Here is a 15,206-nt window from a genome sequence, read left to right on the forward strand (position 1 = left end):
CCAGAGAAGGCAATGGCACCCCACTCCAGTACTCTTGCCTGGAAAATCCCATGGACGGAGGAGCCTGGTAGGCTGCAGACCATGGGGTCGCTAAGAGTCAGACACGACTGAGCGACTTCACTTTGACTTTTCACTTTCATGCATTGGAGAAGGAAATGGCAACCCACTCCAGTGTTCTTGCCTGGAGAATCCCGGGGACGGAGGAGCCTGGTGGGCTGCCGTCTATGGGGTCGCACAGAGTCGGACACGACTGACATGACTTAGTAGCAACATGCTTATTATATTGCTGTTTCTCAGTTTTAGGTATTTTTTGGGACCTCCCACTCTGTAGAAAATGAAGAATTTATCTTTCTTTCACTCCCCCTGCTTCAACAACCTACATGCCACTTAAATCGTTACATCATAATTTTGATTAGATCAGTATCCATTGTTTATATTATTATGACTATTTAAACCCTGTTGACAGCTGAGCCATATTACAGCTTCCTCTTTTTTCAGTTGTTTTCCCTGAGTTAATAACTGATTCTTTTATTAACGTTGCTTATTTCTCTATGTGTTTAGGGTTATTCTTCCTACTCTGCTGCTTCTCCAGATTTCCTTGCTATCTCCTTTCAGTGTGTTCAGTCTCCTTCAGGCTCAGCTGACTTTTTCCCTCATCATGAGTATCCCCTCCCCATCATGTTGGGGCCTCCCTTCGTCTTGAGCCATTGTTTCCTATATCCCCTATCTTCTTTCCTGGTTTACTCCCTCATTTTGCTGGAGTATGTCCTTCAGTGGTTTTCTGAGAAAAGGGTTTTTTATTGATAGGAAGTAAATGTTTTTGTGACCTTGAATATCTGAAAGTGCCATTGTTCTACCCTAGAACATATTTGGCCACTTAACTGGATATAGAATTCTAAGTTGGAGATAGTTTTCTCTCAGAATTTTGAGGAAAAAATTCTATTTTGTCTTCTGGTTTCTAGTTATTGTTGAAGTCTAAACCATTTATATTCCTGAGTCTCGGTGCCTGATCTGTTTTTTCTCTTTGGAAGCTTTTTGGATCTTGCTCCTGTTGTTCTGTAATGTTATCATGATGGTGGGCCCTGGCTTAGGAGTCAGTCATCATTCATTCTGCTAGGTATTAGATGAGCTCTCTTAATTGGAAGCGCATTCCTTCATTTTTGAGAGATTTTGTTGAATCATGTTTCTGTTGATTTCCTTCCTATGTTTTCCATATTCTCTCTGTGGAACTGTTATTCAGATGTTGGACTTCTTGGCACTGGTTTTCTCATTTTGTTATTCTTGGACTTTTAAAATCTTGTTTATTATCAGAGTTTCTCTTCATACCCTCTGTTAGGGTATAAGTGATAGTTGGAGTTTTCTTTTTCCCTTATTGGTATGCTTTCTTCAGATTACTGTTACTGGTCCTGCTATTATTGGTTTGATTTCTGTCTTTCCTTTTAAAGATTTTCCTCAGGTATCTGATGATCTTTGAGCACTCCTGTAAGAGTGGAGGTCTAAGAAGCAGGTCAAAAGATCTGAGTTCATGGGTGAACTTATTGAGTATGAACTTAAAATATGTGATGTGGCTGGGCCAATTGATTGGGAAACCTCAATGTCAGTTTCTTCATGTAATGAATTTGTTCATTTAGTAAATTTAATGAGCACTTAATATTGTACCAAGCACTGCTCAGGCTGGCATATAACCCTCATTGACATTTTAGTATTTTTAAGTCTAGCCCCTTTGGTTAGTTTACAGAGAAGCTCCCCAGTCACCATCATTCTGGGGGTGGGGGTGGGGGTGCGGTGGGTAGAGTACAGCTTGGTGTCTCAGTATTTAGTATTTCAAACATTTAGTTAAGTATCCATTCTCATAATCTCCTGTTTTCCTTTTGCCACTCGGTATTCCTTCTGGGTGTGTAGGTATCCCTCAGGCTGGAGACCCTCTAGTTTACCTTCTCTAGACATCAAGCCTCGTCTTCCATGTGTGTTGAGAGGATGTGGGGAGGCGTGAGGACCTGGGGTGTCTAACTGCTTCTTATATAGACCTAGGCAGTTTGATTTCTTTGCTGGCTTTAACACTGCCCTTCACGAGACACAGCTGAGGTGTGAATTGAGTTATTTCTATGCTGTCTTGACTCCTGGTTTAGTCTTCTCTGGTGTTTTAACTGAATGTTTATTTCAGTAAGTTTAACTCCTTCACCAGCTTTCAAGCTTCACAAAGTGTTGTTATTAAGACTGATTTCTCCTCTGCCTTTTTATGTGTCCTTGGGAGTTTGTGCTTTAAAGAAGAATCCCTTTAGTGTCATTTCAGTGGAGATTTGGTGGAAAACAAAAGTAAACATATATAGTCCACCTCATTTCATTTGCTTCGCCCTCACCTATATATGACTAGTACTATGGATTATCTATCCTCCACTCTTGGATTGTATGTTGTCTGCATTAGTGCTAGGGGAGATAAGGAGTAATGCAGATTATTCAGAATTTCTTGTTACCTTGTACCTCAGGGGTGAGTGGAGGGAGGGGCAGCTTGTATAGTCTGGGAACTTATTTTGAACACAGTGATACAGCCATGCTGACTATTTAGTGAGACAGAACTGTCCAATTTCTGCATCCTGACTTAACACCATTCACCCTCAGTCTGAGGAAGTCTTCTGCAGCTTGAACTTTTTGTCTCATTATACCAATCCCCTGGAGCTGAAGAACTTGCCCATAGGGCAGACCCCATCAGCACCGTATTGTGGGAGAAGCTAATATAGTGATTATAGTAGTTGGCTTAAAAGCTTGTTTCTGATGGCTGACTGGAGCATGGGAAGGAGGTTTTAGACTTCTGCCCTCTGGAATACTTGCTGAAGAGTAAACTGGACATGAGACCAACAGTAAAGGCATAGGTAACACCCAGGCAGTGTCTGGACCTGAAGGCAAAATGTTTGCTAAATGACCTGCGGATGATTGAAAATTGTAAAGTTTTACATTTGATTTTCCTTTCTTTGAGGCCCAGGACTAGATCTCTAAGGCCCAGCTTGGGCAATTACAGACAGCTAGGTGTACACTACTGTGCCTTTTCTTTTTTAAATGGTTCTTGTCCAGTCAACTTTCTAGAATCATTTTTGATATTTACTTTTATACTTCTGAATTTTACTAGTTGTTGTTTTACTTGAGTTTATCAAGCATTGGTCAGCTTCCATGCTTAGAAAACAGGCGTGCAACTGAATTTTGTCTTTCCTGTATGTTCTTACCAGTTGATTTAATGGCTCCTTAATTTTTCTGTCTTCTTATTGAAGAGTAGTTGTTGTTATTGTTACTTTTGTTTAAGTAACAGGGCTTCCAATGTCGGCAGCGTATTTAGTTTTGAGGGGAAAATGGATTATTTGCCATGTGTGTGCACTGTATATGTAGACTACACACACAGGTTTTGCTGTACATAAACACACACACATATCTTATCTGTTCAGGGCTTCAAGCAGCAAGCTCTTACAGTTTCCACAGACCCTGAGCATCGCTTTGAACTTGCTCTTCAGCTTGGAGAACTAAAAATTGCATACCAGTTAGCAGTGGAAGCAGAGGTATGTACTAATTTATCATTTTTTGTAACTGATGGAAAGGTCAGTAGATATTTGTAGTGTTTAGTGTAAGTTGTGTTATTTAACTTTTCTGAAATGCAAATTAGTAACTAATTTTGGTGAGGTTATTGCCTCTCTTTGGTCTTTTTAAAAATGATTAATTCTATATTCTTATTAATATATTCTTAGCATTCTAATTTAAGCTAAAGTTTTTTGTTTTTTTAATCTTAACATGGGATCTATTTTGGAAGAGAAGAATAGCTGGAAGATAGTAGATAAAGGAATCTGGAACTCTCAAATAATGCAGACAAGCAGTAATGTGTCAGTATCCCAAACTAGTGAGGAAGATGTTAGTTTTAAAGAAGGGTTCTGACATTTTGAGACAATTTAATGACATTTTTATGGATCGTATATTGAGGGCTCCAGTTATGGTTTCAGTCTAGCTTTTACAGGTGAATTCATTTCAGATGTACTAAAGAAATTTTAGCTATGTTAAGATTATCCAAATGAGCAGCATTTTATTTGATTTCTGAGACACTACCAAATGACAGAAATAATATTTATTATTAAATATTTAAGGACATAAAATCTTTTTTTCTATTCTTTTTAAAAAAGGGTTATAAATCATTCCTTAAATTACAATCTAATCACCTGAAAACTTATTAGTTTTAGTTTCACTATATAATTACAAGATAAAAATATAATGGGCTCATTATTCATACAGCATTAAAATTGATTTGTGTTTGAATTAATTTTGTGTATGTGAATAATTTCCATTTCCTAATTACATATTTTGTCATTCCGTTCTTATTTTGATTGACAGAACCAACTTAACAAGCACAGCTCAGTATACATAAAACATGTATTTTATAATTATAGAAAATATAAAATTGTCAGCACAGTAATGCTCAGATTAACAGAATAATGTTGGTATTGGAAATTCAGATGTTGATTTAAAAGATATTTTAACGTGGAAACTCTTTCTTACAGTCAGAACAGAAGTGGAAACAGCTTGCTGAACTTGCCATTAGTAAATGCCAGTTTGGCCTAGCCCAGGAGTGCCTGCATCATGCACAGGACTATGGGGGTCTGCTGCTTTTGGCCACTGCCTCTGGTAATGCTGGTATGGTGAACAAGCTAGCAGAGGGCGCAGAGAGAGACGGCAAGAATAATGTGGCATTCATGAGCTACTTTTTACAGGGCAAGTAAGTATTAACCCACGGTCTAAAGGCAGGCAGAGTAATGAGAAGCACTGTCTGCACTGACTTTTGAGGGTGGTCTTTCGAGAGCAACGTGAAGAGGAAACCCTGGAGAGTGCACTGATGCCTGGCCAGGGGGTATTGCTGGTAGGAGCAGGCAGGGGGACAGGGCTGCTTCAGCAAAGGATGCTTTTACCACAGTTTGTCTAAATGTTTGAGCAGAGTTGAGCTTCAGAGAAGAGAAATGTTAAACCCCTTTCTCAATAGCCCTGCCACTTCCTGGCTAAGGTATTTTATTTAATGACAGCAAGAGGCTGTCATTTGGTACCTGAATGGCAGGTGATTTTTCCCAAATTGAATAATTCTGATCTGTTTACAACAAAAAATCCAAAAGGGGGATCAGGATGCTAGCTACTAGTTACTAGCTAGTTACTTTTAGATTTGCATTTAAAGCATTAAAATGTCATATATTTTCAAAAGTGTAGCAGTTAGTACATATCAGATCTTTTCATTAGTTGACCATTATGAAATAAAATGCAAAAGTATTCATTAATTTTGCCTTACAGACTTTCTGAACCTCACAGTTCATCATAAAAACTTTGAATGTGTATGTATTTTATACCAAAGTTTTTATGATGAACTGTGAGGTTCAGAAAGTCTGTAAGGCAAAATTAATGAATACTTTTGCATTTTATTTCATAATGGTCAACTAATGAAAAGATCTGATGACACCCTACTCCAGTACTCTTGCCTGGAAAATCCCATGGACGGAGGAGCCTGGTGGGCTACAGTCCATGGGGTCGCTAAGGGTTGGACAACTGAGCGACTTCACTTTCACTTTTCACTTTCATGCATTGGAGAAGGAAATGGCAACCCACTCCAGTGTTCTTGCCTGGAGAATCCCAGGGATGGGGGAGCCTGGTGGGCTGCCGTCTATGGGGTCGCACAGAGTCGGACACGACTGACACGACTTAGCAGCAGCAGCAGCAGCAGCATGCATACATTTATATACCTGTGAGAAAAGGTCTGGGCTTCCCTGGTGGCTCAGTGGTAAACAATCTGCTTGCCAATGCTGGAGACATGGGTTAGATTCCTGGGTTGGGAAGATCCCCTGGAGAAGGAAATGGCAACCCACTCCAGTATTTTTGCCTGGTAAATCCCATGGACAGAGGAACCTGGTGGGCTTCAGCCCATGGGGTCGCAGAAGAATCCGACACGACCGAGCAACTTAACAAGAATAGGTCCACTGTTTTTTGGCTGCACTGGGTCTGTCGCTGAGCAGGGGCTTTCTCCAGCTGCAGTGAGTGAGGACCACTATAGTTGTGGTGCACTAGCTTCTCACTGTGATGGCTTCTCTCACCGGGGAGCAGGGACGCTAGAGCATGGGGGCTTCAATAGTTGTGGCACATGGGCTCAGCTGCCCTGCAACACGTCCCCCCTGCATTGGCAGGCAGATTCTTAACCATTGGCCCACCAGGGAAGTCTGGTTCTACTTTTCTTATCAATTATTCAAAAACCCAAAAAATTCTGAAGAGAGTTATTTGGTGGCATAATCAGACCTAAACTCTTAAGTTGTTAGTTGTTTTTAATGTTTTTATGCCACTTGGTATGTTTTTATTGTATTTAGTAGTCACGTGTTTTTTGCAGAATATTAACGTTTGTGACTTTAGTGCTGAGGATATTATGTAATATATGGCATATTACTTTGTAATATCCAAGTATTACCTTTTTAAAATAAAAAAAAATTCTTAATTCTAAAACACAGTATCCACTTTATCAAACTTACACAGGAAAAAACTGAAATAAAGAGAATGGACACTTGGATATTTTCCTACTGGGCACCACTGCATTGTCTAGCACTGTTCATCTTAGAGATGCTGCCCTCAGCAATATACTTGAGAAACGAGTTTCTCCTCTGTATCTCCTGAAGCCCTTAAATGTGTTCGTATCAGCTACCTTGTCTTAAAAAGCCCCTTTAGTCTGCCTAGGACAGTGAAGCAGATTGAAAATGGTCACAAAAGCTATCTTATTTCTCACACTCCTGGAGTCCATTATGTAACTCACAGGTGATAAGTTAATGGCTCAGTGACAGAAAAGAGGTATACATGTGGGAGCTGGAGAGGGAATGCTGACTTTGCAGCACTAAATTCACATTTCTCTAATGTGCTAAGTGCCATTATTACGGCGTTTATTCGTGGTAACAGTGCCTGTCTTTAATCTGTAGGCTTGATGCTTGCCTGGAGCTTTTGATTAGAACTGGACGACTGCCAGAAGCTGCCTTCCTGGCACGGACTTACCTACCCAGTCAGGTTTCAAGGTACAGACTTTTCATTTTGGGAGGAAATATTTCAGATAAAAACAGAGTCCTTACCAATCTCCCTTTGGTTCCATATCTGTAACAGGGTGGTGAAACTCTGGAGAGAAAACCTCTCAAAAGTCAATCAGAAAGCAGCAGAATCCCTTGCTGATCCAACAGAATATGAAAACCTTTTCCCTGGATTAAAGGAAGCCTTTGTTGTAGAAGAATGGGTGAAGGAAACGCATGCCGACCTATGGCCGGCCAAACAGTACCCACTTGTCACCGTGAGTGCCTGGGGCGCCTGATTTTGCTAACTGCAAGTAGAGGGGCATTCACAGCTTAAGGTTTTAAACTGTACTACATACGTTCTGATTTGATTGAGAGCTAGTATTTGGGATTTGGGCTAAGTTCATAGATGAATTATGCTTTCAGAATATTTCATTCCATCATTGCTTCATTCCCTGATAGCCAAATGAAGAAAGAAATGTTATGGAAGAGGCAAAAGGCTTTCAGCCCTCAAGATCTGCAGCTCAGCAGGTCAGTAGACTGCTACACAAGATAGTCTGGTTGAGATTTGTTGATTTTAAGTACCATCTCCCACTTCCTAATCCCGATCAGTCTTCCCTTTGGCAAAAACTTCGAATTCCTGAACAAATTCCTTTGTTTTGTGGATTTTCAGGAACTTGATGGGAAACCTGCTTCTCCTACTCCTGTTATCGTGACCTCCCAGACAGCCAACAAAGAAGAAAAGGTATTGACATCATACCCAGCTTCCCGCTGGACACCAGCCTCACCCTCTTTCCACGTGAACGTGTGCTAGCTGTGCAGGCCTGTGTTTTAAGTGATGTAATCAGTTTCAGAGCAGAGGCTTTGAAATGGAAAGATACCCCTTTCTGACTGTTGGTTTAGTTCTCTTTGGATCATGAATCACAGGTAACTCTTCCTTAACACAGTACTACAGAACTCACCCTCTTCCTTTTGTTTGCAGAGTTTACTTGAGTTGGAAGTAGATTTGGATAATTTGGAAATAGAAGATATTGACACAACAGATATCAACCTAGATGAAGATATTTTGGACGACTAAATAATATTTCCCGTTTACTCAACTAAACAGATGATTATTATGGACAGGTATCGATCGTCACCCTGACCACCATGCTTTGGACTCTGAGAAACTCCTTACATTTTTTATATGTAGACGCTGTTGCCCACTAGGAGCACAATGCCCTCATCTTCGGAGGAGTTTCTGTGCAGCATCTAAATCACTGTTCGCTTAACTAAAACAGCTGTGGGCTTTGATTTTTTTCATACTGTCATTGGACCGTATCTCATAAAATCTTTTGAAATAATGAAGATACTTCAGAGTTTCCTTTTTGCAAAATGAAAACAGGATTCCAGTTTGGCTGAGCCAAAACTACACCTCTTCTAGGTATCAGCCCATGTTCTCTTCTCTTTGAATAACTATTTTCAAATAGCATCATTCATATTTTTCTTAGACTTGAGTATCGGTGCTAGACCTCACTGCATTATTCCCCTCATTCTGTATAACTTTCTTATGCCTTCCTCTGACTTTGTCTGGTAGTACCTATTGCTAGAGTCAACTCCCCTGACCACATTAAGCTGGGCTCTGTTTAAATTACCAACTGATCCATTTGGTAACACAGAGACATAGTACTTTTATTCTTTCTTTTTACACTGGACTCATCTGACATGATTAGAGAAATTCATAACCAGGCATTTAAATATACTTCAGTTATCCTCTCATAGCCTCAGAAAGTGAGTGGAGTAAATAGTTTTTTCTTTGTATTTCTGATAGAGGCACTATTTAGAGTCTAAAAAACAATTTTATAAGGAACTCTTAATTTTGACATTTTTTTTCAGTATTGACAGAAAACCAGCTAGAATTTAGTAAAATGAAGTTTATTTAAAAAATATTTTTAGGAAGCTGCAGAACTGCTAATGAATGCTTCTTGGTAAGCTTGCAGTGTTAATTCTATATATGCTCCCTTCTGTGCTTCTGTTTTTGCAAAGACCTGTTTAAAAAAAAAAAAAAAGTTTTAAAATAGAGAATATACTATTGATAAAGTTCCTAGTGAAGTCCCAGTTTAAAAACCCTCCACATTTCACAATATTTTTCTGATTACCAAACAATAAGCATACTACATGGACAGAAAAACAGTATCACAGTTAAAGCAACCTAATTCCAAACACCAGAAGTTTCCAAACATGATTGTCATTTTTCAGAAAAAAATTAAGAAAACCTACACTGCTGGATCAAAATAAGAAGCATTAGGTTCAAGAGAAATCCAGAGGATGGAAGTTAGCAAGATGATTTTTCACTTTAAAGAATGGGCTTTTCCTACTCCACCTATAATGTCATCACTGGTTGTTTTTATCCTCAGTAAGCCTTATAACTGCTTTGCAGTAGCATAAAGTAATATTAGGAGAGAAGCCAGATCCACAAATACATGTCTATTGTGAGCATCAGAAAAGATGAAAATCATACAATGGTTTCCCCGCATCCTGAAAAAAAACCATCTCAACATTTACAGAGAAATCTGTGTAATCCCATAGTTTTGAGAGCGATACAGTTCCAAAATGAGAACGCACTATCCTCCCTGCTTCTGGACAGGAATGTGACCAAACTGGGCGACATGTGCTCTAAAGAGCACAGGAGCTGCCGCCCCACTATCTGAACTCCTTGGACTCCGGTGGCAGCTGTTTCTATTGTCCAGGCTGAAGAAATACGGGGCTCTAATCACTCTGGTTTAAGACCACGAATCTGTGTGTGTGTTGGTCACTCAGTTGTGTACTACTCTTTGCAACCCCCACGGGGTGTAGCCCTCTAGTTTCCTCTGTCCTAATCTCCTCTGGGATTCTCCAAGTAAGAATACTGGAGCGGGTTACCATTCCCTTCTCCAGGGGATCTTTCTGACCCAGGGATTGAACCCTATGATTTCTTCACTCAATCACTACATGATAATGAATGTGAAAGAAGTCCCTTTACCTTAATTAACTGTAATCCCTCAGCAGCCTGCTCTTTGGCCTCTTGAGCTGACTGGCCATCAGGATGGAGGATGTGATAGAGCTGGACCAAGCTGGCGGCATCATCAACTCTGGAGGGAAAGGGTTTACTGTTACAAAGGGTTTGTTGTTTTCATTTTCTTTTTACATATTTAACTTTAGTTTATAGTTTTCTTCTTCGGCTTCACAGTCCTATAAAAGTATATGCTGAACTTTACATTTCAAACTTCCTTTGGGCCAGGGGGAAAAAAACTTTTACAGCTTTCAGTTTCATATTTTCAAACCATTTTCAGGAATATTGGCTAGTTTAGGTTTCACAGGACAAGAGTCAATACAGACAGGTACCCAGATAATGAAAGTGAATATATTAAAAATGTGGCTGTATCCTTTCTGAAAGCAGAGCATCATTTCTCATAGAAACAGTGTTCTAACAGTGGGTGATTTCCAGGCTGGCCCACATCACCAGCAGATAGTAATAGAGAGGGTGGGTCTGTACCCTCATCCCACATAAGCCAGAGGCTAGTGGACATGGGGATGCTCAGTCCACTTGCCTTCAGGTGCAAACTAGCAGTGACATCTGCTGAGGAATTTTCATTGAGACTCTGAATTAGTGGGTAAATGCTTCTGAGACGCATCTAGAAGTCCAAGGAAAGACTCCCAAGCCACCTGTCAATTCACAGGATCCCATTAGTTAAAAACCAGCATCCTAGAGAAGCAAATTTGAAATTATGCACTCTAGATAGAAGAGAATTCAGGTTCTTCCTCAGCAATCTGTCTTGTCTTTCTCTTGTCACACAACTACCCATGATGAAGCCAGAACAAGAGCTCAATTCTTACAGTTTGTACTTAACCTTTTGAGAAATCTATAGGCAGTTTTTATCAACATTAAAACTTTGCCTTCCCCAAACTAAATAACCTCTATCCTCTCACACAGTCAACACCTTCCTACCATTTGCCACCTCAAAGCCCTTCTAGAGTGGAGTGGGAGTGGGGTAAAGAGTTTCTTAAGCCACGGTGACCTTAGAGAAATGCTCTGGGCTCATCCCAAAGCCTGTTCACCCTAAAGGTCATCTCTTGGTGAAACTGAGAAAACCAGAGCTGAGAAACCAAACTTTCCAGAGGAAAAATATTTGTTTAATGTTCATTATCTACTGTGTTTGTTGTACTTTAATAGTTCAACAAATGTGGCAACAAAAGATAACAGTCATTCTCTTAAAAGCTAAGCATGTGAGTCCATAAAGAGCTTAACTGGGTTTCTATATCTTGGTCACAGCAGGGCTTCTTTATGTTCATGCTACTGTATAATACCTGTTTCACAGAACGATTTAGCTTCAAACCCAGCCTGTATCTGAAATTAAAAGCAAGTAAATCCTCATGTAAAAAAATGTTTTAAAGCACCTCAATTCAAGACCAACAGTGGAACTTAAGTTTGAAATCTGTGCAGAATTCTGGCATGGGCTCCATTTGCCAAGGATATGCACCCTCTACTGTTTAACCTGGGATTTGCAGCAAACTGTCCTGCTGAGAATTCCCACAGGAAGTTTTACTTACACAGAGCAGGAAAGGTTAAGTACTCAAAATTCCCTCCCAGTATGCAAATATGGCAACCCACTCCAGTACTCTTGCCTGGAAACTCCCATGGACAGAGGAGCCTGGTGGGCTGCAGTTCACGGGGTCGCTTAAGAGTCGGGCACGACTGAGCGATTTGACTTTCACTTTTCACTTTCATGCATTGGAGAAGGAAATGGCAACCCACTCCAGTGTTCTTGCCTGGAGAATCCCAGGGACAGAGGAGCCTAGTGGGCTGCCGTCTGTGGGATCACACACAGTCAGACACAACTGAAGCGACTTAGCAGCAGCAGCAGCATGCAAATGAATTGCTTCAGATGTAAAGCTTACATGTGATAAGTATTTCTATAATAACTTATGAGTACACCTTGATAAATAATTTTCAGCGAAATACATTCTGTATTGCTCTAATTTCTTGCAAAAAATGTTAAATAATTTCAGAACATTTACAGCTGAGCAGCTTTAAATTCATTCACAGCTAATGCACCTAAAGGCAAGTAATTTTTGAACATGCTCATGATCACCAGCAGCCTCCTGCTTATGTGGGATGTGGACTGCAAGGAGATCCAACCAGTCCATCCTAAAGGAGATCAGTCCTGGGTGTTCATTGGAAGGACTGATGCTGAAGCTGAAACTCCAATACTTTGGCCACCTGATGCGAAGAGCTGACTCATTGGAAAAGACCCTGATGCTGGGAAAGATTGAGGGCAGGAGGAGAAGGAGACGAAAGAGGATGAGATGGTTGGATGGCATCACCAACTCAATGGACGTGGGCTTGGGTGGACTCTGGGAGTTGGTGATGGACAGGGAGGCCTGACATGTTGCGGTTCATGGGGTTGCAAAGAGTCGGACACAACTGAGCGACTGAACTGAACTGAAATACAGGTTTACTGTAATGATAGTGAGAATTTCTTTACTTACTAAGATCATACTTACAAATCTCTCTGAATCTGGTCAATCAATAAACCATCAATCTTTTTCTTATTTACAAAATACCAGGCCATTCCACCAAAGTGTCTTGTTGAACGTAAAAGGTCATACTTTCCATATTTATCTATATCTTCATAGGTCTGATGATGAACCTATCCATACAAAATGCAATTTTTCAGAAATACAAAAGTAAAAGTGAGCCAACATTACTGGATATACATCCACTAGCATGCGAGCTGTCCAAGAAAGTATTAGTAAACCAGGTCTCCTGATCCTGCATCCACTATCAGTCATTAACTAGCAGGTATGATTAAGGACAGCTCGCCACTGGAAGTGTGTGGAACCTGGAACAAGTCTGCCAGACATTTATAACCAGATCAGTTACTCTTCAGCAGCCATGCACTATATATGAAGCACCTATTAGATATATGGACCACTGGAAACAATGGACTTCCACTTCTCCTTTCCCCTACCCAGTCAACTATCCCACTCCATCTTACTAATTAATGTTCCTTTAGTTCTTCCAGACTGATCTTAAATGAGGACTCTGATGAGGGCATTCCTATATTAAAAAGGCTGCTGACTGAAGTCCAGATTCGTCAGCCTAGCATCTGAGGTTACCTGTGATATGGCCCCATCTACCTTTCTAGCTTAATCTTGAACCACTTCCCTAGGTATTCACCACATGTACAAGCAAAACAGATGACTGGCCATTTCTCAAGTCTACTTTTGTGTCCTGCCTATTGTTCGTACTTTCCTTTCTACCTGAAATACTTCTCCATCCACTTGCCACAATGTTCCCTATCCTCCTAAAGCCCTCTTAGGCCTTCCCTGAGAGCATGTTGCAGCCTTCTCTTAGCACCCAACATCTTAGACCTATGGTGGTGATTATACTTCCCCACAATCTTTCCTGGACTGCAAGCTTCGACAAGGTTCCCTATCCTAGTTCATGTCATCACCTCCACAGTAACACCTTACACACAGAAGGTACTATATGATTATTAAATTGCAACATAAGGCACATACACTGCATTTTGGCAAACTTTAGTAAATAACTTTCCTGTACAATAAACTGAAGAAAAAATCTCTGCCATCAAGTTTGGGTACTAACTCTATCACTTATTAGCTGTGCAACTTTCAGCGAGTTACTTGACTCTCTAAACTTAAGTTCTCTCATCCTTAAAGGGTTGTTGAAAGGATGAAAATATCTATTTTGTGTACATCCAGCACTGGACAGGTGTTCAGGCATTTCCCTTTTCCTCCCCCTGTATTGAAGCTTATAACCTAACTCATTGTGTTGGACTAAAAAATCTTAATCATAACCATACTGACACCCATACTTTAGATACTATAAAATATACTCACTTTGATATAGTCAGCAGAATCTGGCTCAAACTGGGCAACGCAGAGATTGAGGACATCAACATGCCGGTCCTGACTGTACATGGTCTAAACCCACATAGCAGAGTTGGAATTAAATGAGAAGAAAAGAAAGTACAACACCTGTCCAGACACCATGACAGCCCTGCCCCTCCACACACAGGCCACATCTGTGCCCAGCACGAGGGAGGCAGAAACCACACACAAACCACATGTCACACCTGGATTCAAATCCCAGCTAACCCAACTACAAGACAATGACCCTACTTATCATTAGAAATGCCTGTGTTTATCAAAGCAAAACACCCAGCAGCACCAGAGCCAACAGGTTCAACAAAGAAATCACCACCGCCTCTATGACCCCAAAGTCATCTTACCTGAAGATTTTCTTCCCTAAAAATTACTGGTGTTAAAACTCTACGGCCTTCTTTGGGGAAATAAATTTGAATCATGCGGTCCCGTTCTTCCCAAGAGGCTTTGCGTAGCGTGCCACTTGGTTCTCTGACAACAATAAAACGCTCCTGAAATAGAAAACACAAGGATGAGTTTGTGAGGGCTGATTTTTAGTTCCAGTGTCCCACTAAGCACCATTATAAGAATAGTTTGCAATCAACAATATAAAATGCAACGGGCAAACAAAATGCAATCATGTATGATTTCAATAATAATTTTAAACCTCAGATTTGGCGAGATTTGATACTTCCTTCACTAATCATCCCTGATAGCTCAGTTGGTAAAGAATCCGCCTGCAGTGCAGGAGACCCCGGTTTGATTCCTGGGTTGAGAAGATCCCCTGGAGAAGGGATAGGCTACCCACTCCGGTATTCTGTCCTAGAGAATTCCATGAACTGTATAGTCCATGGGGTCGCAAAGAGTCAGACACGACTAAGAAACTTTCAGTTCAGTTCAGTTCACTAATCACTGCAGTGCCTCTGACGATCAAAAATCTAATGAAAGTATTTACTAAATATGAACTACAGTGGTAAAGTGAGTTGAATGCATAAAATGATTCAACTAAAAAAAGTTGATTTGAGATTCATCTAAATCCATTTCAGAAAAAAGAAGTGCTATAAACCTTTTTAAATTGTTTTCTTATCCTAAAGTCTCACCCAGATAAGACTTGACTATTTTATGGTCCACATTTAAAGTGACAAGGATAAATGGAACAAACCCAGGAATGTGGAATCTTACTTCCACACCTCTGCGAGTCCTCATTCTGGCAAGAGACAAATGTGTCAGAGAGACTGGTGCACCTGCCTCTGG

At 40.4% G+C, this 15,206-nt stretch overlaps 2 protein-coding genes across 2 annotated transcripts in view; one reads left to right on the forward strand and one right to left on the reverse strand.

The window, feature by feature from the left end:
* The window catches only part of COPB2 (coatomer protein complex, subunit beta 2 (beta prime)), a 33,160-nt gene extending 24,767 nt beyond the window's left edge, over positions 1-8,393 (forward strand). The window contains exons 16-22 of the mRNA XM_010858209.1: positions 3,435-3,545; positions 4,533-4,747; positions 6,966-7,058; positions 7,144-7,324; positions 7,509-7,577; positions 7,720-7,791; positions 8,029-8,393. Of these exons, the coding sequence (XP_010856511.1) occupies positions 3,435-3,545; positions 4,533-4,747; positions 6,966-7,058; positions 7,144-7,324; positions 7,509-7,577; positions 7,720-7,791; positions 8,029-8,124 (837 nt within the window). The 3' untranslated portion in view covers positions 8,125-8,393. The remainder of the gene's footprint in view (positions 1-3,434; positions 3,546-4,532; positions 4,748-6,965; positions 7,059-7,143; positions 7,325-7,508; positions 7,578-7,719; positions 7,792-8,028) is intronic.
* A 551-nt stretch (positions 8,394-8,944) lies between these two features.
* MRPS22 (mitochondrial ribosomal protein S22) overlaps positions 8,945-15,206 on the reverse strand; it is a 13,336-nt gene continuing 7,074 nt past the window's right edge. The window contains exons 4-8 of the mRNA XM_010858208.1: positions 14,321-14,464; positions 13,929-14,012; positions 12,570-12,715; positions 10,048-10,156; positions 8,945-9,073 (exon numbers count right to left, since the gene is read on the reverse strand). Coding sequence (XP_010856510.1) covers positions 8,978-9,073; positions 10,048-10,156; positions 12,570-12,715; positions 13,929-14,012; positions 14,321-14,464 — 579 coding nt within the window. The 3' untranslated portion in view covers positions 8,945-8,977. The remainder of the gene's footprint in view (positions 9,074-10,047; positions 10,157-12,569; positions 12,716-13,928; positions 14,013-14,320; positions 14,465-15,206) is intronic.

This window comes from Bison bison, unplaced genomic scaffold, assembly GCF_000754665.1.
Source record: "Bison bison bison isolate TAMUID 2011002044 unplaced genomic scaffold, Bison_UMD1.0 scf7180017864384, whole genome shotgun sequence".
Lineage (NCBI taxonomy): Eukaryota > Metazoa > Chordata > Mammalia > Artiodactyla > Bovidae > Bison > Bison bison.